The sequence below is a fragment of the Natrix helvetica genome, assembly GCF_964273705.1.
Source record: "Natrix helvetica genome assembly, chromosome: 1".
Taxonomy (NCBI): Eukaryota; Metazoa; Chordata; class Lepidosauria; order Squamata; family Natricidae; genus Natrix; species Natrix helvetica.
The window spans coordinates 82,928,769-82,953,420 of NC_138548.1; the positions used below are offsets into that span (position 1 = coordinate 82,928,769).

Sequence of the window (24,652 nt, forward strand, 5' to 3'; positions counted from 1 at the left end):
GTTATATCAATCTAGATCTATTTGGGGTGTGTATGTGCTAGAAGATGCTGCAATCGAGAAATGATCTTCAGAGTTGTACTTGCATATTCCTCTGAGTCACAAATTAGCTACCTAGAAATTAGCTAGCCTAATTCCTTATCCCTATGGGTGAGAGGGAAAGAGAGAGAGGAGGGGTATATGTATGTATATGTATATCCCCCCTTATACAGATACACACACATACACACACACACACTGTAGTAAAGCACAGCCCACATCTCTTTGAAAACTAAAATTGTGATCCTACAAGCTTTCATGGGAATGTTAATTCTCTGTAGATGTAGAAACAATTACACAATCAAGAAATATCTCCTATGGAGAGTTATTTGGAAATCAGCCACTGAGAAACTTGTAGGCCAAATATGGAGGTTGAAAAATATATCATATATTAGAGTCACTTCCACGAGATGAGCAACCTGCAAGTTTGATAAATAAATATCAAATGTTCTGGAAGAAAAGAATGGCAAGCCACTTCCAAGAAGCCACTTCTGGCATGGATGTGTCCATGAAGTACTAGGAATAAAGGTGACTGCCTTGAAATGTGTACAGAATTATAGGGTTGAGTGATGCTAGTATGCTAGTATTTTTTTTTACACCAGAGTGGGAGATACTGGAATTCAGAGGATCATAAAATCATTTCAGGAATGTTCAGTTGACCAGATTCTTATCTACCCAATACTGTCATTTACAGCAAGGAAACAGCCATCAACTTCCTAAAAATTCCTTTGGGGAAAAAGGGAAGGGAAGCTTTGTCCGCAGAGGAAATCAAATGATAGCACTTTACATTGCTTGAAAAGTCCAGGAGAGGCAGAGCAGGTTCTTCTGCATCATCTTTCTTCCTGCTTTCTCAAACACAAAAGGATTTTTAAAATGCCTGTTGCCTTTACTTCCAGGGCTAGAATGTACAGAGATCGATCTATAGAGGCTGCGTGAAGCCGTCCAGAGCATTTGCAGATAAATGACACAGGTCTAAGGCATGAAGGATGGCTAACACTGGGATCAAATATGAAATAGTGTTAAAAGGAAGTTTCCCCCAAAACTTGGCATCACAGAAGAGAATCCACCATACACTTGGATTGGCTTTCAGGACATGTTTGGATAGGAGAGAAATAGAGGTGTATCTAGCTCTGCAGTGATTTGTCAACCATCCAGATCTGTGTCCCTTCTAAATTTCATCATCATCGGCCAGTCAAAAAACATGTTGGATTTTTACTCCCAACTACTCCACATATTCTGTGCAGCTTCAAGATTAGGGAAGGTAACGCAATTAGCAAGAGAGAAAACACGGGTCTCCTCTATCTCATCTCATGGCTTCTCTGTTCATGAGCCAAGGAGAACTTTCTCTCTGAACCCCACATTTAGATTGAGGCTTCAAGAGCCAGGCTTTCAAGTCACAGCTGGGAAGCATAAACAGGTAAATTCTGTGTGTCAGTTTCCTTTGGTGCCTTTCAAAAGGATTGGATTTTAATCTATACGATCCCCATTGTTGGCCAATAGTGGTTGGGTGGGTTAATAATTGAAAATAGGAGCTGTAACCCACGGTAGCTCATAGTGCAAGAAGACTGAGATAGATGATCCCCTATGGCATTTTTCACTAATCTTGAAGTACCTAACTACTGGAGGGTCTTTAAAGATAAAGATAAAGGTTGTCCTCACACATATGTGCTAGTCGTTCCCAACTCTAAGGGGTGGTGCTCATCTCCGTTTCAAAGCAAAGAGCCAGCACTGTCCTAAGACGTCTCCGTGGTTATGTGACCGGCATGACTAAAAACCAAAGGCGCACGGAACGCTATTACCTTCCCACCAAAGGTGGTTCCTATTTTTCTACTTGCATTTTGGCATGCTTTCTAACTGCCAGGTTGGCAGAAGCTGGGACAAGTAACAGGAGTTCACTCCATTACGCAGAACTAGGGATTCAAGCCACAAAACTGCGGACCTTTCTGATCGACAAGCTCAGCGTCTTAGCCACTGAGCCACCATGTCCCTTGGTGGGGCTTTACTCTGGCACAATATCCACTCTCTCCCTTCAGTACTTTTGAAAGCCAATAAAAAACGATCCCCTATCCAAAGAGACAACAGCCCTATGATTCCAGACATAGAAACAACAGAACATGTACTTCTCTAGTGCCTATTTTAGAGAGACATTTGTACTAACCTCATCTCACCATTATTGCATAAATAGCCAGGCTGCACAGGACAATCCTGCATCTCACTGCTGCTCTCAGATACCAACTCTGCTATCACATAAAAAATTACCAGGTCATGTTCAACAGCACTTAGAATCTATCTGAAAATGACCTCTGCCACAAACCAGTTTTAATGAGCACCTACGGTAGTTCGTCATTATAAAGTGGTCGGTGTTCTGATAGATTTAGTTGGCCATGTGCCCCAGTACCCATTTCCTGTTCCTACTCCTCCTTTTAAATGTTTTAACAATCTTTTTAGGTTTTGTTTTTATATTTCTTATATTTTTACGTTATTGTGTTATTTTGTTGTTTTTGTTATTGTTCTGAATTCCTTGTACCCCCACCCTCCTTTACGGTAATAAAGATTTCATTGATTTGAGATAGATAAAGAGTGCAAAATCTGAATCCATTTTGTCTCTTTGTGACTTGAAATTTGGAAATTTAACCTTTAAGTCACGGGGATTGCCATGACTTCGCTGTAGATCTATAAAGTTTGTCTTCATTACTGATAATTTGATGATACCATAAATCAAATACCAAAGAAATTGCCTTAGTCCCATTGAAAAATAAGAGATTAAAACCACTATCAAGTCAATAGAGGCATAAGGAAAGTTCTCTCTCCACTACTCTGTATTTATTTTCCAGTTGAGAGTTAAAAAAAAAAGTATTTCCATCGTGGAAGGAGTCGGGTCACTAAATGAAATCCGTGCGGTTCCAATTTGGCTCCCTAAGGCTGTTCCGTTCCTCGTCCAGCACCAACATAGGAAACGCAGTGGTGTTTGGGAGGGAAGGAAAGAAAGAAAGAAAGAAAGAAAGAAAGAAAGAAAGAAAGAAAGAAAGAAAGAAAGAAAGAAAGAAAGAAAGAAAGAAAGAAAGATGGTGACGATTTTTTTAGAGAAGCCCCGAGGAGCTCCAGCCAGGAGTGAAGTTTCCTTCTGGACACGGCAAGGATTTCATCCTTCCCAGGAAAGTCCTCATCCACCCACTTAACCCCAAACCGAGACAACTCTTTGGCCATCTCAAATCCTGATTTTAAAAAAAAAGCTGAAGGAAGGGATACAAATCAGTCCAGTCCTCAAGAGGGGAGTGGTTGGGATTGCAAGGCAAGCTGGTCAGTAAATTGGAAAAGTGACTAAGAGTTTCTCCCGAGTTGGGGGGGGGGGAGGAAGAGATAAGCTTCAAAGGCTCGTAGTGTTGACTTTCCATACAGAATGTTCCTAAACACCCATCCTTACCTTACTTTGTGGCGCTATCCGTTGCAGGGCTAAACTTTATCAAATAAATCTACAGCCCATTCCTTACCTTTTCCTGCAAAGCAAAATCATACCCGGACTTTATGCTTATCTCCGAGTATAGTCAGCCGCACACTCGCTTATATGTCATTTCATGCACAGGCTGATACTCATTTCGGTTCCTCCGGGTTGTATCTGGAAGGGCTTTTGCAAGGGTTAATTTAGAAATAAATGTCCTGAAACTAGAAGTACCCTGGCAATATATATATTTTTCCCCTTCGATATAATTTGCACGAGGCCGCAGTAATTCTCCAAGGTGATCTTATTTATATGCATACAGTGAGTTTTCTGTTTTTTTCTGATGCCCTCATCTTTGAATGCACAGGGAGTCCCGTCCCCTCCCCCCACTATTCAGACACTTGCCTACAATTGGTAAGGACAATCTAATGTGGATTAATTCACCAGAACGCACCTAAACTACGCGATCATCCGACACATCCACCCAGGTGCACCTGGCAGCCTGCATGCACACGATCCCTCTTCCTTCATTCTTGGAACGCGCAGCCCGGCCTTTCTCTGGCAGTTTTTGCCACCAGGTCCCTATGGAGCAGGTTCAACCATTCCCGCTCTAATCTGGCTAGGAATGAAGTAGCGACGTTTAGGAATGTACGCGGATGGTCTAAAGTCCCGACCCTATCCATTTACATGGAATAAAATGCAAGGAAGGAAAATAGACGGTAAAATCGTTTACTTCAAGTAACTTCTTCTTCCTAACGTATTCCCGCAGGTGCAGGGTCGGATCATTTCGGATCACTTTGCACGCTCAGCTGCGTCTCCAAGTTTGCAAATCTTTGTCGGTGGTGTCTTGCCATCTCTGTTTTGGTCGCCCCGCGAGGTCTCTGGCCATTGACTTCTAGTTGGCAGGCAGTCTTGACAACGGCGGAAGGTGCTGGACATGTCCATGCCAACGGAGCTGGCCTTTTCTCATCTTCTCTGTAATTGGGGCCACAAAACCATTTACTTCAAGTATGTGTGCAAGAAATTCAGTCCCATATAGGCGAGGAAGGGCCAGGGTTCCCTAACCCGTGCGCTGGTAGCGACTTTACCTCCACCGGCTCAGGGGCTCAGATTGCTGTCTCTTTCAGCAGAGTTCTTGCTGTGCCCGAAATGCTTTTCACTACCTGCCCAAATTAAGGAATGGAGATCTTCGTTGGAACACCCTGGAATAATTCAATGTGAACCAGAAGGATTTTCTTCTGGGTAGACAGGTAGTGAGCTATAGAGCTGAGGGTTCCCTGAAACACGCAATCGTTGCGTTGTCTTTACCTCCGGTGCGATTTGGTAAACGACGTTTGGAAGGATGGGCAAAACGAGTTTTTTTTTTTACCGTTTCCTAATAACTTTTCAGACTGAATCTCTGGTGCTGAAAAATGGACTTCCACGTCCATGAGCATTATTTGATCCGATAGCTCTTCCGTTTATTTTAACCCCATGGAACGAAACCCATCGTTTTATTCAGAAAGAGGAAACACTTGGGCGACATGTATCTATTTTGGTTCCTATTTGTTTGGGCGGGGAAAATAAAGTCTGATTCAAAACGAGCCCTTCGGGTTTCCAGCGCCTGCATTTCCGCGAAAGGGAAGCTTCAATTAGACAAAAGGGAAAGCATTCCGAATCCCAGCCTTAACAAGCGATTCACCCAAAGGCGCTCCGTGAAGAAGCGTTCGGGTGCCACAAAGCCGGGGTTTAGGAAAAATGAATGATCTCTGTTCTGTTTCTGCGGAATTTATATTCCGGATTTGGCCGATCGACTGTGTTCGGGGTAGTAAGATCTGGACTATAAATGGTCTCTTCTAGCTCTATTCTGAATTATTATTTTAAAGCTAAGCCAGTGATAACCACATTTAGTGTGATGATTACCGCTGAGATTTTACCTGAATAACATGTAAGCGGTTGTATGTAGAAAACTGTGAAATTCCCACAGCAGGACTAATCAGGGCAGGTTTAAGAATACCCCATTCCCAACGCAATAGAAAACAAAATCGACGACTTGGAACCAGATGGTCGTTTCCAACTCATAACGTTTAAAATTCTTACTGCTACTTTAAGATTCATTCGCCAAAGTAGCACTGGTTTCCCAATAGTGTATTAGTCCTATTGGTCAGTGGGCTACTGATGATGGATTTCAGGAATGTTGCGGCCATTTGCTTGCTTAATTCTTCCATTGCTTTCCACAATATCCCCGATGAAAGAGAGACAGAGAGACAGAGAGACAGAGAGACAGAGAGACAGAGAGACAGAGAGACAGAGAGACAGAGAGACAGAGAGACAGAGAGACAGACTGACTGACTGACTGACTGACTGACTTAAAGGAGCTACACCTCCGGTAAAATCGGGAGGGTTTTACTCCTGAATGAATGTGGACTAGATAGCAATGCCCGAAAAGTAAACTCATTAACCGTGGAGATCAAGTCCCATCTGAAAGAATTGGGAATTGCGCAGGGGCGCCCTAATTCCTGCGCTATCACTTCGGTTTAAGGAGACTTAACAAGCGCACTGAGGATCTCGCCTTCTCACAGAAACATCCCCACCCCCACCCCCACCCCATTTTGGGTAATGATCGCAGAGATGAGAATTGTGCCACTGGAAAGGGATAGATTTTCTTCTAATTTCTTTGAACCTCTGAATGGTTTTCCCGCAGAGGACCGAACTATCCTGAATCTGATTAAGAACCTACTGCGGGGGGCGTTGTTGTTGTTTTGTTTTTAAAGAAATCGGGCTGTTTTTGTTTCCGATCAAGCAGTGCATCCTGAAGATCAATTGCGTAGAAGTTCCATCCTCGGAGAACTAGTGAAGCCTAGTATATGGACGAGTCCCAGTTAAAATGCACAAATTCCGACACAGCTGCTCCCCATAAGCTCAGGCCCCGCTCTTCCAAGGGGGCCTGCTAGACAGCTCTTCTTGCTGACATATTTGAACAATGGTAGATCTTTCGAAATTGCTTTTTAATGTTTAATTTTTAAAGAGTAACCTGACCATGCAATATTTAAAAAAAAAAATCTAAAAGAGAACCCTATACTTCCAATTACGTTATAAAAGAAATTTCATTCCAGTGTCATTTCCTGAAATCTTAATGTGCCACCGTAAAAAAAAAAAAACTTGCTCATTAGATTTAAAGCAGTCAAAAGGAAGTATTGGTGGCCAATCAACTTTAAAAAAAATAAAGAAAAGGCATTACGAATGAGGAGGAAGAGGTTTTACTTATTATTTCAAAGGAGTAAAATGATTGCTTGTATGTTCTGGGAGATACAGGAAAATGAAAATAGGTCATTCTTACAATCAATATCCTGCCGAGGATGTTAGCTCATTTGGGTCGCATCACAAGAGCCTTAATGTTATCCTCCAGCCCAAACTATCTCCCCTTTTCTTTCATTCTCTTATGTTCCAATCATGTAAACCGGTTTAGGGCAGATGAAGACCCTTCACACTTTAGACCGAAACCAGTAAATTCGAGTGTAACAGCCGTGACAGTCACTAGAATGTCTTTTTTCTCCAAAGAGAACGTTCATTTGCTAGGGACTCCTAGCTCCGCTGGATTTCTTAGGCAAACCCCGTTGCTCTGGCAAAAAGCCACAGCAAGGGAACAGGCCTCCCTCCCCCCCCACCGGACCACGGAACCCATAGCGAGACGTGCTGTGCCACTTCATTTGCTTGCGCTGTTCAAGGGCTCGGGTTCCCGCACTCCCCAGATCCTGAATATAATGCTTATCGACTCAAAACACTATCCTTAAAAATCTTAAGACAAATGTATTTATCAATGCACTTTTAAGTGTATAAATATAAACTTCGCCACTTACGGATGTTCTTGTCCCGTTAAATAAGCTCAAGTCTAACTTTGGTAATTGAGATAAGGAAAAGTTGGGTATTATTAAGGATTCCCTCATTTTCTTACTGTTCTTTCTTTTCCCCCTTCCGCTGCAGGAAAAAAATAAAAGATGGAAACTAAAGTCCCATTTAAACAAAGCAAAACCAATTGTCCGGTGAATCGAAAGTTTCGCAGTTTTCAGCGAAACTCACAAGCTGCTCGTTCTTAGGTACAGTTGGGCTGTACCTAAGAGAGGTTAAACTCCCGCCTTAAAAAAAGTGTATCGGAAGCCAAGAGATATTGAAATCCGCTGAAATAGCTAGCCGGACCGAATCTGCCCTCTTCCAAGTCTACCGCAGCTGCACGAAAAGAAAGAAAGAGGAAAAAAGCGACTCCCACCTTCAGCCAGACCGACCCACACACACACACACACACACACACAACCCAGCCCAATTCAAGATCGCCCAACTTGCCTTTTTTCTGAGGATTTCCCCATGGCCTGTCCAGAAGTGGTTTTTAGAAAGGCTCGAACTCACCATGGAGCTGATTTGGTTTTTATTAAGTCATACGAGAGAGGGTGAGTGAGAGGGGGGGAGAGAGGGGGAGGCCCCAAAAACGAGGAAAGAATTAAGCAGGTAATAAAGAGACGAAAGCAAGAAAAGCCGCTGAAAGCTTTCTTGGATCAGAAACGGGGCCAAAACTCTGCCCAAGAAGGACTTTGGGGCTGTTTGAAACCTCTTCCCTTAAACATTTGGGGGCTGCTCCTTAGCAACACCACCCGACGGGTCTTAAACCAAGAAATAGAGACTCCGCTTGCTGAGGTCCCAGAAAGAAAACGTCCCCCTAAGAAGGGAAGGGAGGGGTAGTAAATTGGATTACAGGTGCATCCCTCCCGAGTGTTGCTTGTCCAACAGTCCCTGTTTATTAAGGCCCACCATAAGAGATCTTTCCCGTGCCCCAATCCGAATCATCAAACTGACCAGGAGCCGGATCTGGAGATCCACTCAACCCCTCTGATGAAACAAGTAATCCACTCAGTTCAAGTGGATATCGCGAACGTGTTGTTTCCCAGCCAGACCCAGATGTTCAAACAGGTGCTTAGCTGGAAGGCGAAACAAGTCAGTGAGATCTTGCTAAGATCTGTCAGCCGAGATCACCAGGGGCTCCGTCGGTTCAAGTGCATTGCGACCCGTTCCGCGCCATTTAGTACAATTCCGTTTTGAGCCTAGACGCTATTGTCCGGTTCCCTTAACATCCCAAATCGGATTAAATTCCCGAAGCTTCCGAAAGATTTGGTTTCCTTCGGTCAGCCTCGAGAGATGGGTTTGAATCAACTATGCGATTCCCGCTTCTCTCCCAGAGCAGGGCTCGCCACACTTTTGCCACCTAGATCATACTTTTGTTTTTTTCACCTCCTTTCCGGGGCTCGGCTCGAGCTCTACCGCCGCCCTCGTTCTTAAATAACTGGGCTTCTTTAAAAAAAACGATCTCGGAGTAGATGGGGCTCCCTCCCTGGTGAGGTGAAATAAGTGTAGCAAAGGCCGCGCGAAGAAAAAGGGTTAAGGGTGCTTTTGACCGAGAAGCCGCGGGTCCCGTTTGCGTAATATCTTTATTACTGAAAACTTCAAGGTAGAGAGAGAGAGAGACGCAATGGAAACCAGATGTCGGAATGGAAAAAGAGAGATTACAGATGGAGAGAATGGAGCGTAAAGGGGCAGCAGGAGTTAAAGTAGGGGGGAGTGGCGATATATATATATTATCCCCTGGATCCATTTCGGAGGCCTGGATAAGTGGGTCTCCCCCAAAACGTAAAGCTCCAAAGCACCTTGGAAAGCGGCGGGGAAAATCCTTTTCCGGCATCCAAACATTTGCTAAAAGAAAACCACTAACGGGAAACATTTGCCTATTTGGATTGATGGGAGAGGATAGCAGGGAAGACACCTCCGCCTTTAAATTCTATAAATTGTGTTCCTTTATTAGCTAAAATTCGATCCAGGCGGACAATCAACCGATGAAGCTTTCTTCTTTTCTCTTGAAAGCCCCTCCAGTTGAATGTATACCTGTTCCCCGGCTGTTTTCCACATGCCATCCCAACCAGAGTTGGGAAAGAGAGCGATTAAAGCCAGCAAGTCGGTAGACTGACTAAGAAAACTGGCCAAATGACCCCCAACGTTGACCGTCATTCTTCTCGGTCAGTAAACTCAAAAGAGCTGCCGGGCTACAGCTCAGAAGAAGGGAGGAAAGAGGGCTGGAGGAATCGACCCAGGAATGCCCGGAGGGACGTCTCGGAGTCGGCCTGCTCTTCCGCCCTGCGCAATTTCTGAACCGGCAGCCCCAATTGCATCACCGCCATGTGGTCTCCTGGCTTCTATATTGTATTGCTTTCTAATGGTTATTTAAAAACAAACAAATAACGCAAAAGCAACAAACAAGAAAGCCTGCCCTTTTTTTCCCCTCCCCGGCTTCCCCTTCCCCCTGCCGTTCTTTGCACGGATGGATTGGGCAGCGCCGGGCGAGAGAGCCGATTTCTTGGCCGGAGGAGGAGGAGGAGGAGGAGGAGGAGGAGGAGGAGGAGGAAAACCTGAGGAAGGAGAGAAGAGGGGCTGAAGGAAGAGCTCCTTCGGAAGAATCCCTCCTTCTCTCTCTCCTCCCTCCCCTCTTGGTGAGCCCCTTTCCCCTTTTACTGGGGGCCGAGGGGGTGGGTGGGGTGGGACGGATCTGCTCAGCTCCGGAGAACATCTGACTCTGCTTAGTGCTGGCTAGCCCAGCCGTCTGTGTGCGGGTGTGTGGCTGCGTGTGTCGGTGAGTGTGTATGTGTGCATGAGCGTGCGGGGGGGGGAGGAAGGGTGGGGGGGAAGTCAGAGAAAGGCTCGCTGGCGTTGCATGAGGACACTGCTGCCGGGGCCTTTTAATTTTAGGCATGAATGCTGAGAGTTGCCTGTCGTTCTGCGATCCATCGGCTGCTACCATGGATTCCTTCTACAACGCCGCCTCGCAAGGTAGCGTCGACGGCTCCTCGCCTTTTAGGGCATTTCCCGGCAGCAGCGACAAATTCAGCTCCGCTTTCCTGGCCAGCAAAGGACAAAGCTTTGGAGACAGCGGCGGGGGCGGCGGCGGTAGCAACGGCGGCAGCAACAACAGCCCCAAGCGCCGGAGTCGCTACAACCAGCCGGAATGTCCGTCTCTGGACGGCAGCGGCGCGCAGCAGCCACAAGCGCTCCCGACCGCCGCCGCCGCCTCTTCCACCACCAACACCGCCGCCGCATTTAACAAGTACCACTTGCAGCCACCGCCGCCGCTCTACGGGCAGCGCGGCTCTTGCAAAAGCCCCCCGAGCGACAACCTCAAGCTGCAGGACACCAGCGGCCACAACGGAGCCCTGCAGCTTTCTTGCTTCGGTGAGTCCCCCGTTCGGTCGGGGCTGGTGGGGCAAGAGGTCCTTGGGGAAGCAGCCCTGGTGGGTTGCTTATAATGGCCTCCTTGGGCATGGCCCTCCGGGGCTGGGAATTCCTGGTGCGCCTCTGTTCGGTGTATCCGTCCAGTTCTCGGGGTCTTAAAGCTGGGCGCGGGTATATCCCCTTTCTCTCCTTCCTTCGCAAAGCAGAGCGGTGGCTATTCAGGGCTTCCTTCTGATCCGTAAGCTGAAGTGAAAGTCCATGGGCTCCGCGATGGGAAGCAACGGAGGCGATCGGCCGCTTAGGAAGGAAAGGGCATCGCCAAACCTCGGCCTCCGAAAGGAGAAGTGTGCCGCCCACTGTCTGATTGCGCGAGGGAGAAGGAGACTTGCAAATGGCCTCTAATGGATTCTCACGCTGTTGAGCTGAACATCCCGTTCTGGGATTAACAGTCCACTACTATCAACTTGACAGTTTTGCCGGTGATTTAAAACAAAACTAAAATATGATTAATACATTACTTTTATAACTTAGCAGTTTCTTTAGGAACTGAAGAAGCATGACTTAGAAGCAATTTCCTGGAATTGGGAAATAATTTATTTCAAAATTACGTGTTCTCTTTCAGAAAGAAAAAAACAGTGGAAGTCTGGAGGGAAGTTGGAGGCAGAAAAGACCATTTATTTGCGGGGTTGCTTTCTAATCTCGTAGCTAAGGTTGATTCCTAATTCTCTTTTTGCTCCGTTTCCCTTGTCCTGCCCAAATGCCTCAGAAGAGCACAGTAATCACATATTTAGCATCCCCAAACAAAGCTCTCCCCCTTTCCAGATAGACAGCTCGAGTCTTCGGCCTTGAACTTCTGAGAACCACCCGCTAACACGTTTTGTTAGTCTCATTTAATTAGGCGCATGGAATTCATGGATAGCTTATTCCGGATTCGTTCTCATTATGGTTATTAAGTGGTTAAAATGGAAATCAAGTGTTTGCTTAGGCGGTTCTTCTGGGAGAATATATTAGCGATAAGGAAAGTGAAAATAGAATTATCTCTCTCTATCTTTCCTCCGCCAGCTCCCTCCCTCCTTATAAAAACATCCTTTAATATGGCCCCAACTGTCTTGTCTTTTCAGTCCTGAAAAATGCCTCTGCTTGGACACGAAAAACAAACCAGCTTTTTAAAGTTAGTGATTAGCGATCTTAAATATAAAGGTATATATAAAAGTAGTCCTAAATATACATTTCGAAGCCACATCCTATTTTCAAGAAAATTATTTAGAACTTGGTAAGCTCTCTTGATTGCCAGAGATGTGCTTTCATTCCTCCCCACCCATCTCCTCCTCCGTCTAACCACTATCTTCTTAAAATGTGCTCATCACTTTAATGTCCCAGTTATTTAAATCGATCAAATCTGGCTGGGCTACGACCAATACGAAAAGGAATAACTGGAGTTGCACTTATTTCAGCATCCTGCAAGCTACTGCTGAGGAGCTTTTATCCTGTACTTATCTTGTAACACTCCCCACCACCACCACCAAAAACTTTAGCAGCTCTTGACTTTCAAGGGAAATCGGAAGCCGGTATCTTTCGATATCTTTGTCTTTGCACGGAATTGCCTTTCCCTGCTGCGTTTCTTGGCGAGTTACTTCTGGAGGAGAGGGGGGGGGGGGAATCCACCGCTGTCTTTCACTGTTCCACTTCCACAAACAGCCGTTTCGATCTATTTAAGAAGATTGGAAATCTGGTTGTGTTTGGACCTAGAGGAAAAACTATGGAGGTTGAGGTTATGCTAATAAGCCATCCATCACCGGAAGAGCAAAGAGATCCTCCTGTCTACCTTGTTTTCTGGCTTCACTCACTGTTAGATAATTAGCCAGATCCCATAGTCTAACATCATTTTACTGAATTTCACCTTCTCTATAGGAGCAGGAACGTCGGAGGACTCTGTAAAGTCAGTTGTTCAATTGCCGCCCAACTAGGTGCCCAGGATAGATTAGGGACTAAGGGTTCGCAAATAAGCTGACCAATTTTACAACTAAAGAAAATTTAGTCCATTTTGTCTGGGAGCCTTTTTCTCTATAGTGCCTTTTTCAGAAATGCGTTGACAAAGGACAAGCATATATATTCTTTCTGCCCATCTCCAACACGACTTAAGAACTCGAGAAGGAGCTTCCATCCGTTTCACGCACCTTTGCTCACACAATCGCATTGGCCTTGTTTGCTTATTGACCAATTTGCAGTCCAGTTCATGTGACCAATCTCCAGTGGAATGGAGTTGGAGCTTCATTAAAATCAAGCTAGGAAGATGGGAAATGCAGGCCCTGGAGCCAAGGAGGTTTCAATCACTGATTTGTCTGTATGATGTCTTCTTCCTTTCTTATGAAATGAGCGGCAAGTAGGTTTCTTCCCCAATTAAGCACTTCAAATAAAAATAGAAAGGTAGAATTAGAAAAGCGAGGCTAAAATGAAATCTCTTGGGGTAGAACCGCTCGAAGAGGGAAGCCCCAGCACCCACATAACGACCCCTTTATTATGTCAAGGGAGAATAAATAAGTGATCCCGATTCCGATCTACCTTTTTAAAAAATGTCATCCTAACCAATGGAGCGTTCCAGTGTGAGTCCAAAGGGATCCTTTTCAAGTTGAGAGCGATGGGACAGGATAGTGAGCTTTACGCGCCGTCATTTTCCAGCGGGCAACTCGGCGAGAGGCAAAGCCGGGGAGAGCCCTTGAATGGCCTCGGTAAAGGTCGACAATAGCCAAATATTCAACTGCACCGGAAGATGTCTATTACCCGCCACTTTTCCCTTTGGGTTTCGGGATGATGATTTGGGCAAACAAGGAGGGGAAGGAGAGCCTCTCATAAGGAAATATTCCCGACACCTGGCTTGGATCTGGTCTGAATAACCATTTGCGCGGTTGGACGCCTCTAATAGCTGTGCGCTGCGAAATCAGCTGATTGTAGTCCTTGTGTCTGAATCTTTAAACCAGATGCTTGATGTCCGTGATTGCTACCATTTGATGGAGACGAGAATGGCCACTGAAAACCAGAGATTTCTTCCTCGATTCAATTGTATTAACATCAAGGAAGGAGTAATCTCCCTAGTAGGAGTCCCTACCCATATTTGGAGGAAATCGCGCTAACTTAATTTCCAAATTAATTAAGGTTGATGTTGGTTATTATTTGGTCTATTTTCACTATAAAATAAAGCCCGAAAGATAACCGATCGTCGTCCCTTGAGAGAAAAATCCCGATCACCTTCCCTGTGATCTTCGCCTTTGGGACCCATTAAATGAGGGTGGTCATAGCGTTAAGGACGGCGATCGATTAAACGTTTAGCAGAATTTCCAACCACCTTTCATTCAGAGGCGTATTTTCAAAGCAGCGCTCCGTAGTGTTGTGTGTGATGTGGCTTGAGGGACGAGGCAACTTAATGAAAAACGCCTGGATTTGTGGGGACAATGAATCACAATAATAAGGAATATTGATGAAAGAATAGTTGCCGGTTAGCATGAAGGGGGAGGTTGGGGAGCGAGGGCTGCCGATTGTGGGCGCATGAAATAAACCGTACTTCCCACCAGAGATAAACCGGCCTCGATGAGTCTCCAACGTTGGAAATGAGACTCTGAATTCAAACCGGAGTAAAGTGTTCGTTTGGTGGGGGGAAGCAAGAAAAAGCGGGATAAGGTTTTCGCACGTTCAAAAAAGCTAAATTGCGTCCTCACACGGGCCGCTTCATCGGTCCTGAGGTAGGAGCTGAAAAGCGAACGGTGTTCCTGTTAAAAGCGCTGGCGTCCAATGCAGCTTTCTCAAGTGAAAGCGAACCTTTTTGCCCCCGGACCGAGGGACAGTAATCACGGACCCAAGTCCGTGCCACCGAAACGGTTTATGATGTGTAAGGTCCTGGCAAGGACCATAGACGACAAGAAACTCGAACAGGGACGCGAACTTTACGGGAGGCCGACCGTCTCCCTAGGCGGCAAGATTTGGGGGAGAGGAACAGGACGGAGAGAGAAGCCTTCAAGGTGCGGGGAAATGCGGCCCTTACAACGAAGGAAAAGCAAGCGGGGCTTCTCGGTCACTTTCTTTAGCTCTCGCGGCGGTTCCTGTTGAATCGCAAACACCTTTCGCGGCCTGCGACACTCGTTACGGATGGCAAGCCCTTGTTTTCCATAGGTTTGGTTCGGCATTCGGAGTAGATCTTCATCTGGCCCGGTCCCTGCCGGCCAAGGCCTGTTAACATTTCAGCTTAGAACCATTGGGCGTCATAGAAATTTTCCCTCAGGAATCTGTTCCCGCCTTTTTCGTCAAGCACTGCGGCCTAGCCCGTGTCTTGGCCTCCTCCAACTTAGCCCGCCGTCTTGACTCCACGCGGAATCGAGATAGGTATCCTCAAGGAAAAACCTTTCTGACACCCTCCTCGACCCATCCCTCGGCACCCTAGTTGTGGATTTCTTAAGACCCACCGTCGTCCCGTACTTAGTTTTGCACAAGCTCGGGTCCCCCAGATGCGGGCGGGCAAGCAAGCAACGATTTCCACCCTTCGCAATGAATGCCGGGAATGGTAATCGACGCCATTCGGAGACTGCCGCTTCAGACCGCTCTCTGGAAACCGAAGTTCCCCCCAGGGACCAAAGCGAAACTGCGGGAAGCAAGAGCCCCGCTGATGGCCTCAGAGCCATTTCGGAGGGTTCCTACCAGCAGATCGATTTAGGCAGAGAAATGATAGGCATTAATAATCCCATCGCCCCTGTGAGGAGTGATAAGGCTATGTGTTCCCTGGGAACAGAAAACTAAAGTCTCTTTTGAGAGTCTCCTTAAAAAAATGTGCCCTTCTTCCCTGCTCCAAAGCACCAATTTATTGCCAGCCCTCTGTTTCACCTCTCAGGGCCAAGTTCAGCCTCTCCAGCACTGGGGCAGGATGGGTGGGTTTTGAGTCCACCTTCTCAATGTTGCCTCTTCAAAAGGGAGAGTGTTTGCGCTGCCCCCTAGGACAGTTTTATTTTCATAGATTCCAAAAATAACGAAACATTTTATTATCTGCAAACTAGAGGCCCCTGGCCTAGAGAAACCCATTAGCCCATGGTTTGAGTAGTTAAGCTAGTCTTCAGTGGGTCTGCTTTATTTCTAGAGTTAAAAGTTGTCTGAAAAGACCTCCTACGACCAAAGGGACCTCTTCGTGCTTTTCCTTTATGTCTCCAGAACCAAGAGGGTCACTTCAGTTTAAAAGGAGACTAAATTTAGCTAACGCTCAGCTTGATTAGAAAAGGAGTGAATTCTGAGATTGGACAGGAGGAAGAGGAAAGTGACAGTCCCTGTCTGACAGATTGACATCCCTGTACATATTTGGTACAGATATAATTACATATTTGGTACAGATATAATTACACTTTCAAATGGAATTTGTAAAGTCGAACATGTAAGATATATGTTTATTCAGAGTTTCTACATTTGTAAACTTGTCTGTGATCATAAGAAATGTGCATAACAACATTGAAGGACAGGTCTTTAATTATCCCTTTATAATTAGGCCATTTCCTCACTAGTTATTTATTACTTTTTACAAAGCAATTCAACCGTTGCAGTAAGGGAAAGCTGATCTTCATGTCTGATATATCAGTCCAGTGATATCTGATGCTATAAATCACAAGCAAAGAAAAGGTAACTCTTTTAAGAGGATTGATTGATTGGTTTGATTGATTGCTACTAGTAGATGTGTGTGTGTGTTGCTGTACTATACCAAATACAAATGAGTTCCAACATCCAATCAAAATATATCCAACCCATTCACCTCTATTAGGTTTCTGTTTGTAAATAATGAAATATGCCTGCATAAACACCTTGGAATACTACTCTCTTTTTTTAATTTCCTTGTACCAAAAAGGCTGAATTGTACATCTGCAAACTAAAATTGTAATTAAAGGAAAAATAGAAAATGTAAGAGTAAGCTGTATATTTGGTTAGAAGCTGTTAAAAAGGAGGGGAAACTTCATCATGTGATTTGTGGTGAAAAGTAGTCTGAATTAATATTTCTCCAACTTGGAACTGAGATTAATGGTATTTCTCCATATTTAAATATATTACCCTCATAAAAATTGTTCTGGAAGGGAAAAGGACATGTGGGCAGACAGGCATCTGTGTGTGCTAGGGTGGGGATGCTTGTTCAAAGCATGAGAGAGGGTGGTGGGGAGAAAGAGAGAGAATGTGCCCTGGAATATTTGCTCACTGGAGTAATATAAGAAAAACTACTTTTCCTGGCATTCAAAGATCTATATGTGCCAGGCCTGGCAATTCCTAGTAACTTGTTGTCTTAGGAAATAACCAGGCAGCCTATAAAGCAAGAGTGTTGAGAGTGGGAAAAGACTGCCTGCATAGAAATCTGAGGAGGGTGGCAGATTTTCCAAATGACCTTTCAGAGAGTTTGAAAACAACTCAGAACTGAACTGCCCCAGCTTCCCTCGGGGCAAAAATCTTGCAGGATAAGAATCCTTACCTCCATTTAGTTTCTGGCTGATTGGAATATCTGCTGAGCTTCCTTTCCATCAAAGGCCACTTTTTGCTCCTCTAGTTGTGGTTTCTCTTTTTTGGACTGTCCCAAAAGCCTGGGAGATTTATTACTGGACTAAATCCGTTTGAAGGGCAACCCTTGTGCCCAGTCTTTGCTTTGTTGTTAGAGTGAAGGAATACAAATGGTTTCTGTACTGATTGCATAGAATTAGGCTGGGTTCACATAATACACTAAGTGAAAATGTTCTTGGTACAGTGTATTGTAACTATGTAGCCAGCATAAGTAGTTTCTGGTTTAGTATGCTATGTGAACTCCGTTCAGTAAATTATGGTTCAATTAAGTATGGTTGGCCTGAGTTGTAAACCCTCTCACCTCCCAAGTTCTTAAAAAAGAACTTGACTACAAATTATTGATATAAATAACTAGTGGATACGCTCGTGCTTTTGTTTCTTCCATTGGCCCACATTTAAAAATCCAGCTAATTCTTTGCTGGTGTGAGACTCCTGAAGAAGAATTAGTCATGGCCCTGTGACTTTTCCTTGGCATCAGGTAACATTATAAGCTCAGAGTTTTAGATAAAGTTGGAAGGAACTACTAATTTATGCAGTTTGACTTATAGCTTTAAAAGCCCACCAATGCACATCAACCTTCCATAACCCAGCAATCAACCATACTTTCTGGGTCACCAAAATATAGCCTTCTAGGGCTAGGCCTATAGAGAAATGTCACTTCCAGCAGATGGGTGGAAAAGAAGTCACTGCCTCTTTTACTTTGGCTATTACTTACTCACTGAAAATAATAGAGGGAAATAGAAGAACATTTTCAAATCCAGGAGCTTATTATAAAAGACCACAAATATATAACCATCACTCCCAAAACAAATTACCAACATTTCAGTAGTTGATAGAACCAGTTACTTGCTGAGCCTATACCATACTTCTCCAACACGATGTCCTTCAAATGTGTTTGGCCAATCCCATAATTCCCAGACAGATTGTAACAACAGAATGTATGTTGGATGGGAATTATGAGAATCCCAATACCTGTGAAAGGTGCTAAATTGGGGCAACCAGCTACTTTCTTACTTAAAGGATTTAATTTCTTTAGACAGAACTGTTTTTAGCAATCTCTCCTCTTCCACATGCTACATACATACATACATACATACATACATACATACATACATACATAAAAATACAACCCGGATTTGGACCATTTTTTTCTGCTGCTTAATAGTACAATAATGAAGCACAGTGTGGCAGAAAAGTGGTATTTACATCACATAGAATCACAGAACTCTGGGTTGAATTCTTAGATCAACTTTATGCAATCTGGTAAGTGAGCCAGACTAAAATGTTTGTTATGTCCATGTGGTCTGAAGTGTTCAAACCTGTTTCTCTCTTACCAAGCTATGTTGAACTAAAAAGCAAGAAGAAAGTGTTAACAAAACAATTTAATGTATTTTATTGATATTTAAAGCATACCATAAATTTGCAACTTCAAAACTCAATATTTCCCATTTTTCATAATCCAAAACTCTATCTAGATAAATTAGATTTTATTTATTTATTTATTTATTACTTGAACTTATTAGTCGCCCCCTCTCCCCACAGGGACTCGGGGCGACGTACAAAAGTATTATATAGCGTACAGAGGAGGTAAGAATAAATAAATAAGTTACAATACCTAAAAAAGTTAAAACCCCAGTGAAATTAACCCTTAAAAACTAAAATTACCAATTAAAAATGCCCTGGGCTGGAGAGGTTGTAGTATTATGCCAGGTCAGCTAGTCGAAACAGGTAGGTTTTCAGCTTCATACGGAAGGAGCGAAGATCGGTTGTTGTCCTGATGTCTGGGGGGAGGTCATTCCAAAGGGTGGGGCCCACTACAGAGAAGGCCCTACTCCTGGGCGCTGCCCTCTGGCACTCTCTGGAGGACGGCACCCGGAGTAGTCCCTCTCTGTGTGAGTGGACGGGTCGCAGGAATGTATGGGGCAGGACGCGATCCCGCAGGTAACTAGGCCCTGTGCCATGGAGCGCTTTGAAGGTGGTAACCAGCACCTTGAAGCGCACCCGGTAGGCCACAGGAAGCCAGTGCAGCTCGCGCAGGATAGGTGTTATATGGGAGAACCTCGATCTCCCCATAATTACCCACGCGGCTGCATTCTGGACCAACTGCAGTCTCCGGGTGCACCTCAAGGGGAGCCCCATGTAGAGAGCATTACAGTAGTCCAGGCGAGACGTCACCAGCGCGTGAGTGACTGTGCGCAAGGTTTTACTTGATATTGCTTTGAATTGCCTCACCTGACAGCCCCAGACCTACCTTTTGGTGGGATTGAGGGAAGATTTCTGCCTAATTATCTTAAAATTTTATAGAATTTATAGGCTTAAAATATTCTGTGTACTAATCAATCTTTCAAATTATGCCTGCAAAGACCTAATAGCCAATGCTTTACATGGTGATTTAACCTTCCCAGCCAGAGTGATCAGAGATTGCTAAAATTATGAACACTCCACCTCCATGCCCCAAATGTTATAATAATCTAATTTTCCTTTTGGTTTCATTTATACTCAAGTTGCTTCCTCACTAGTAAGTGATAGCATTTTATACACCCAGCCATCTCTCTGATACGTTAATAATGAAGACAGGCTGCTACTTCCTCATTAGCTAAAAGGTTCGTAGTGTCATCCTGCATTAATATAATAGTAATGAAAATAGGCCTTATAACCATGGTGGGATGGTGCCAAAGTTGCTATAAACGACTAAAATTTGCCAGGCTTTGTTTCATCATGGCAGGACCCTATAAAATGTTATAAATATCCAGTGAAAAAATAGCTGGAGACTAATCCCAGCCCTGTAATATACTAAAGAACATAATCTCTGGATCAATAACATGGCTGAATGATATTGTAAATTAGTAGCTCAGAAACCGCCCAAGCAATGATGAGCATTTGCGGTGGTCCAGAGGTGGAAACTTCACGGACTATTTGGACTTTGTAGGCTGTTGTTCCTTCTCTGAAAGAATCAGGCAACCACAAAAAACGTCAGGAGTTAATATAGTTTCACCGAATAGGGATATTCCGGAGTAGTCCAATAGCACGGACGGCCTAATAGCAATCCTTCCCACCACTCGCTAAACCTCCCTTTATGGAGTCCCAATAGGAAGGTGGGCATGCTCAGCCTTTTTTTTTTAAAGAGGGGGCGCTGGATTTGTGTGGGAAGAATAGTCACCGTGGGCATCGATCTCGTTCTGCCTGATTTCCATGCCCTTTCGGTTGTCCCCTGCGAGCTCCCTTGAAAGATCCGGAGTTGGCGGGCGTTCGCCTGGCGAATGGGAGGAAACGGATCCCCCTTTCCAAGCGGAGGGAAAACCGAAAGCGGGACAGCCAGGCTGCCAAGTCAAGATGTTGCTGCGACGGGGCGGCGGCCGCCTTCTGATCCGAATCCTTGCAAAGAGGATGAACCGTGTCCATCAACCAAGACCTGCACAACTACTTAGCGACGTTCTCAGGCTTGGTTTGAACAAAAACATATCACAGCGCAGCAAATTGTTGTAAACACTTAAGCATGCCTATTCAACAATAAAATATATTATGCTCCTTGAGCTTTACTCCTGGTAAATTCGTTTAGGATTTACATTCCTACATTCTAAATGCACTGCCTTTGTTACTTGGGTTATTTGATTTCACCTTGCATTTCCCCCCCCCCCCCTTATATCTAATGAAGTAGAATCTAATTCAGAAAAGTACATCAATAAATGAGGATTTTTAAAGACCCTTTCTTTGTCTTTGATCCGCAATCTGTTGCCCTCCAGACGTTTGAACTGCAATTCCCAGAATTCATAGGAACACAGCGACTGCTATAGTAAAGTTAAGGTCCAGCTCATTTGAAGTCCGCCAAGCTGGGGGAGAGGAAGAGGAGGTTGCTCTATATATTTACTTGGCAAATCATTGTAATATATACACTAACATTTGCGCTTCCTAAAATTAATTTCCAAGTATATTTGTATCATGTAAGGGAAAGGGGAAAAAATGGGGCTGTTCATAGTTACAGAAATTACTTTCTCATTGGGTTTGCTGCTGGTTAAAAATGGTTTTCTCTCTCCTTGACCAAGAAAACTACTTTGAATAAAATGAAAAATGGAGTGCCTATATTTCTTTCATTTCTGAGATTTATTTTGTGCCTTTTTGTTGAAAAAAATGTGATTGCCAAATTTGTTTTTAAAAAATTTAAACAGTTGCATACTCTAATCTGTTTCCCAACTTCCCAAATAATTCTCCTGCTTCCTCAAACCAATTATTCCAGGACAGGCTGACTTTTCATCTTTAAAATAACTTTTACCTTCCAGATCATCCTAATGTGTGCTTACCAAATGGTTCACACGTGCTTGGAACTGAGACTGGATGTTCACAGGCAAGTAAAAAGTAATATAATCAAAGTCCATTTCCTCTTTGGTGGTTTATGATATCATCTAGCCATCATTATGCTGGTATATCAGTAATGGAGACAGGCTACTGCCGCAATTAAGGCTAGATGGCTGTATAAATCACTACAAAGGAAATGAAACTGTTGGGGAGACTGTGTTACTAAATCAGTTTTTAATGCTTCTCTGTGTTTTGTTTTATTTAATGTTTCATAAGCAAAAAAGAAATAAACAAATGGAGGAAAACAGATGATGTGAATTTAAAGAATTGTTTTAACAACAGAAAAGTTTTGGTGGCTTGTTTGCTAGGATTTGTGGATTGCTTGTTTGTTGCCACATTCTGAATTATGACTGCTGTTGACCCACTGAAGTGACACTATTCATGATAGCACCTCACTGTCACTATTCGTGATAGCACTTCATTGTCATGTGAATGTTTATTTCTATGTTCCCAATGTTGAAAAGTAACCAGGCTAAGGAAGGTAGAATCTAGTGTGCCATAAACCTATTCCTTTGGAATAAAACTGTAAATTTAACAGATCAATATACCAATCTGTGGTGTTCAGGACAAAAAATACCTTACTACACACACACACACACACACACACACACACACAGAGAGAGAGAGAGAGAGAGAGAGAGAGAGAGAGAGAGAGAGAGAGAGAGAGAGAGAGAGAGAGAGAGAGACTTCAAGGCAAAGTGCAAGTCATTTCAAGCTGCAATATTAGGAGAGATTTTCAGAGACTTTTCCCCCAAAAGATGAATCCTAACAGCAAAATAGCGATATATCCCCAACCTGCTCCTCAAGACTTCCAGCAGTGCATTCATCACTATTGTAACTGAATTTACCCACCTTGCTGCTGGCTCTCCTCTTCTCTTTCCTTCCACTTTTCCCAGCAAGTTCTCAACTGCTTCTTTAATATTTCTGAATTAGAAATAGAATTGAGGAAAAGGCAGCTGAGTCCCAGGCTCGGAATGGAGAGATTACCATTCCTAATAATCAGGGGTCATAAAGTGGCAGTATCTTTGGAACAGATCCTCTAGAAATTTGGACTTTCTAAGGAGAGGGATCCATCAGGCATTATCTCAACACCGGGTGTCATATTTCCACATTTTCAAAATGGAGAAAGAAAAACAAAAAGTGAAGATTATATGATTGTGTAAAAATGACACAGATTCACCAAGCCTGGAGATCATTATGCATAGAAATGGGAATAATGGAAAGCAATACATTTATTATTATGAGGTTTTTTTAACCTGGCCGTTTCTAGTTTTTAAATAATTGAAGTCAGTGAACTCACATAATACTCCTTCCTCCTCCTATTTTCCCCATAACAACAACCCTGTGAGGTGGGTTGGGTTGAAAGAGAGTGACTGACCCAAAGTCACCTGGCCAGCTTTCATATACAAGCAGATACAACACAGGACGGAAGAAGAAAAGGATGGCTATCTATTGTCACCAAAGAGAAGTATTTGGAAAAAGAACTTTGGTTTCAAAGTATAACTGAAGGACCAATGTCACCATTTACGACTGAAATAAAATATTTTTTACTCTAATTAACTATATAAAATTAATCCATATGTAAAAGACCTCAGGATGAAGCCAGTTTCAACTGGATTTTATATATTCAAAATTGTATCAAAATGTAATCAAAAATCATCTCTATCTCCACAATATGACTACTCTTAACATTCCAATTTAAGATCTGTGATTAAATGTTTCCTATATCTCACCTATCAAGTGCTCCTCTTATCTTCCCCCCCTTTTTTTGGTTCTTTACTGTCTGGCCTGATGTAGCCTTTGGGTCAGGAGAAATGGGACATTTGCAACGGAAATAGCTCAATGGGAGAATCTCAAAGACCTTGGAATATTTTACCCCAACCCCTCTGCCCAGTGCAAGAGATGATGATGATGATGGTTGTGGTGATGATTTGGAACATGGTATATACAGGAAAACAGCTTCCGTCCTCCAAAGGAGTCCAATTCACACGTGCACTCAGACGTCTTGCACGCAGAACTCTCACAATCTAAGAAAAGAACGCACAGCCCATATGCCAAGTCTTTTCCGGCGTTTCCTGGCTCGCTCCCGCTCTCCGCCCTTTGCTGGAAGAGCTCTCTTTGGCCCCTGGGGTGATGCCTGCCGGGGGGAAGGCTTCGGAAGCGGCTTTTGCCTCCGCCTTCAAATTGCGCAACCAGAGGTCGCCAGAGCGGTCATTCAAACGGCTCCAGCCCCTTCCCACAGACAGACAGACAGACAGACAGAGGAGGGAAGAAAAGGAGCTGTTTCAGAAGTTGGCAAAAGGAGTCCGGGACTCGGATAAGTCCTTGCTCGCCTGCAGGCAGCGCCGGAGGAATTCTTTCCCGTCCCAACAGGCAACCGGTCGGCGGAGTTTTTCGCCCGCAAATCGAGGACTGAAAGGTAGGAGTTTCTCGGACCAGATACAAGTGGGCGTTTACACTTTGAGAGGAAGCGCGGCAGCGGCGGCTTTTCTCGTCTTTTCCTGGGAACCCTACGCGAAGCAGTGAAATGTCAAACTTGTTTCTGCAAGTATTTTTTGTTTTCCTTTCTAAAGAAAGGAGAAAAAGAAAAAAAGGAATTGTCGCCGCATTGGGGCTGTTTTTTTTTTTTCCAACGGAATTGCTTTTACGCGATGTCTGAGGCTTTCTTACGCTGGAGTTTGTTTGATAGGCTGCTTACAAAGCCAAAGCATGGGAGAGAGGGGAACAAAACGGGAGGGGAGGAGAGGAGAAGCTGCAGACAGTTTTCTATTTGTCATAGGAAACCACCCACTATAAAGCAGATGGAGAGGTGGGAGGCGGCGCCTGGGTGAAAAGTCTGTGGATGCTTCCCAAATGTGTGTCCGGCAAAGGGATGCCCCATGCTCAGAAAGATATATCGAGGCCAAAGACACAGACGAAAAGAGTGTGTGCGCGCGCGCATGCGTTATCTGGGCTGTTTAGTTTGTGCTTCCTTGGAGTGTGAGCTCGGTGTGGTTTCATGACTCAAGGCGG

General features: G+C 44.2%; 1 protein-coding gene across 1 annotated transcript in view; it reads left to right on the forward strand.

Moving 5' to 3' along the window:
• The first annotated feature begins 10,206 nt into the window (after positions 1 to 10,206).
• The window catches only part of ALX4 (ALX homeobox 4), a 69,632-nt gene continuing 55,186 nt past the window's right edge, over positions 10,207 to 24,652 (forward strand). Inside the window, exon 1 of the mRNA XM_081937050.1 lies at positions 10,207 to 10,720. Within this exon, the coding sequence (XP_081793176.1) occupies positions 10,243 to 10,720 (478 nt within the window). The 5' untranslated portion in view covers positions 10,207 to 10,242. The remainder of the gene's footprint in view (positions 10,721 to 24,652) is intronic.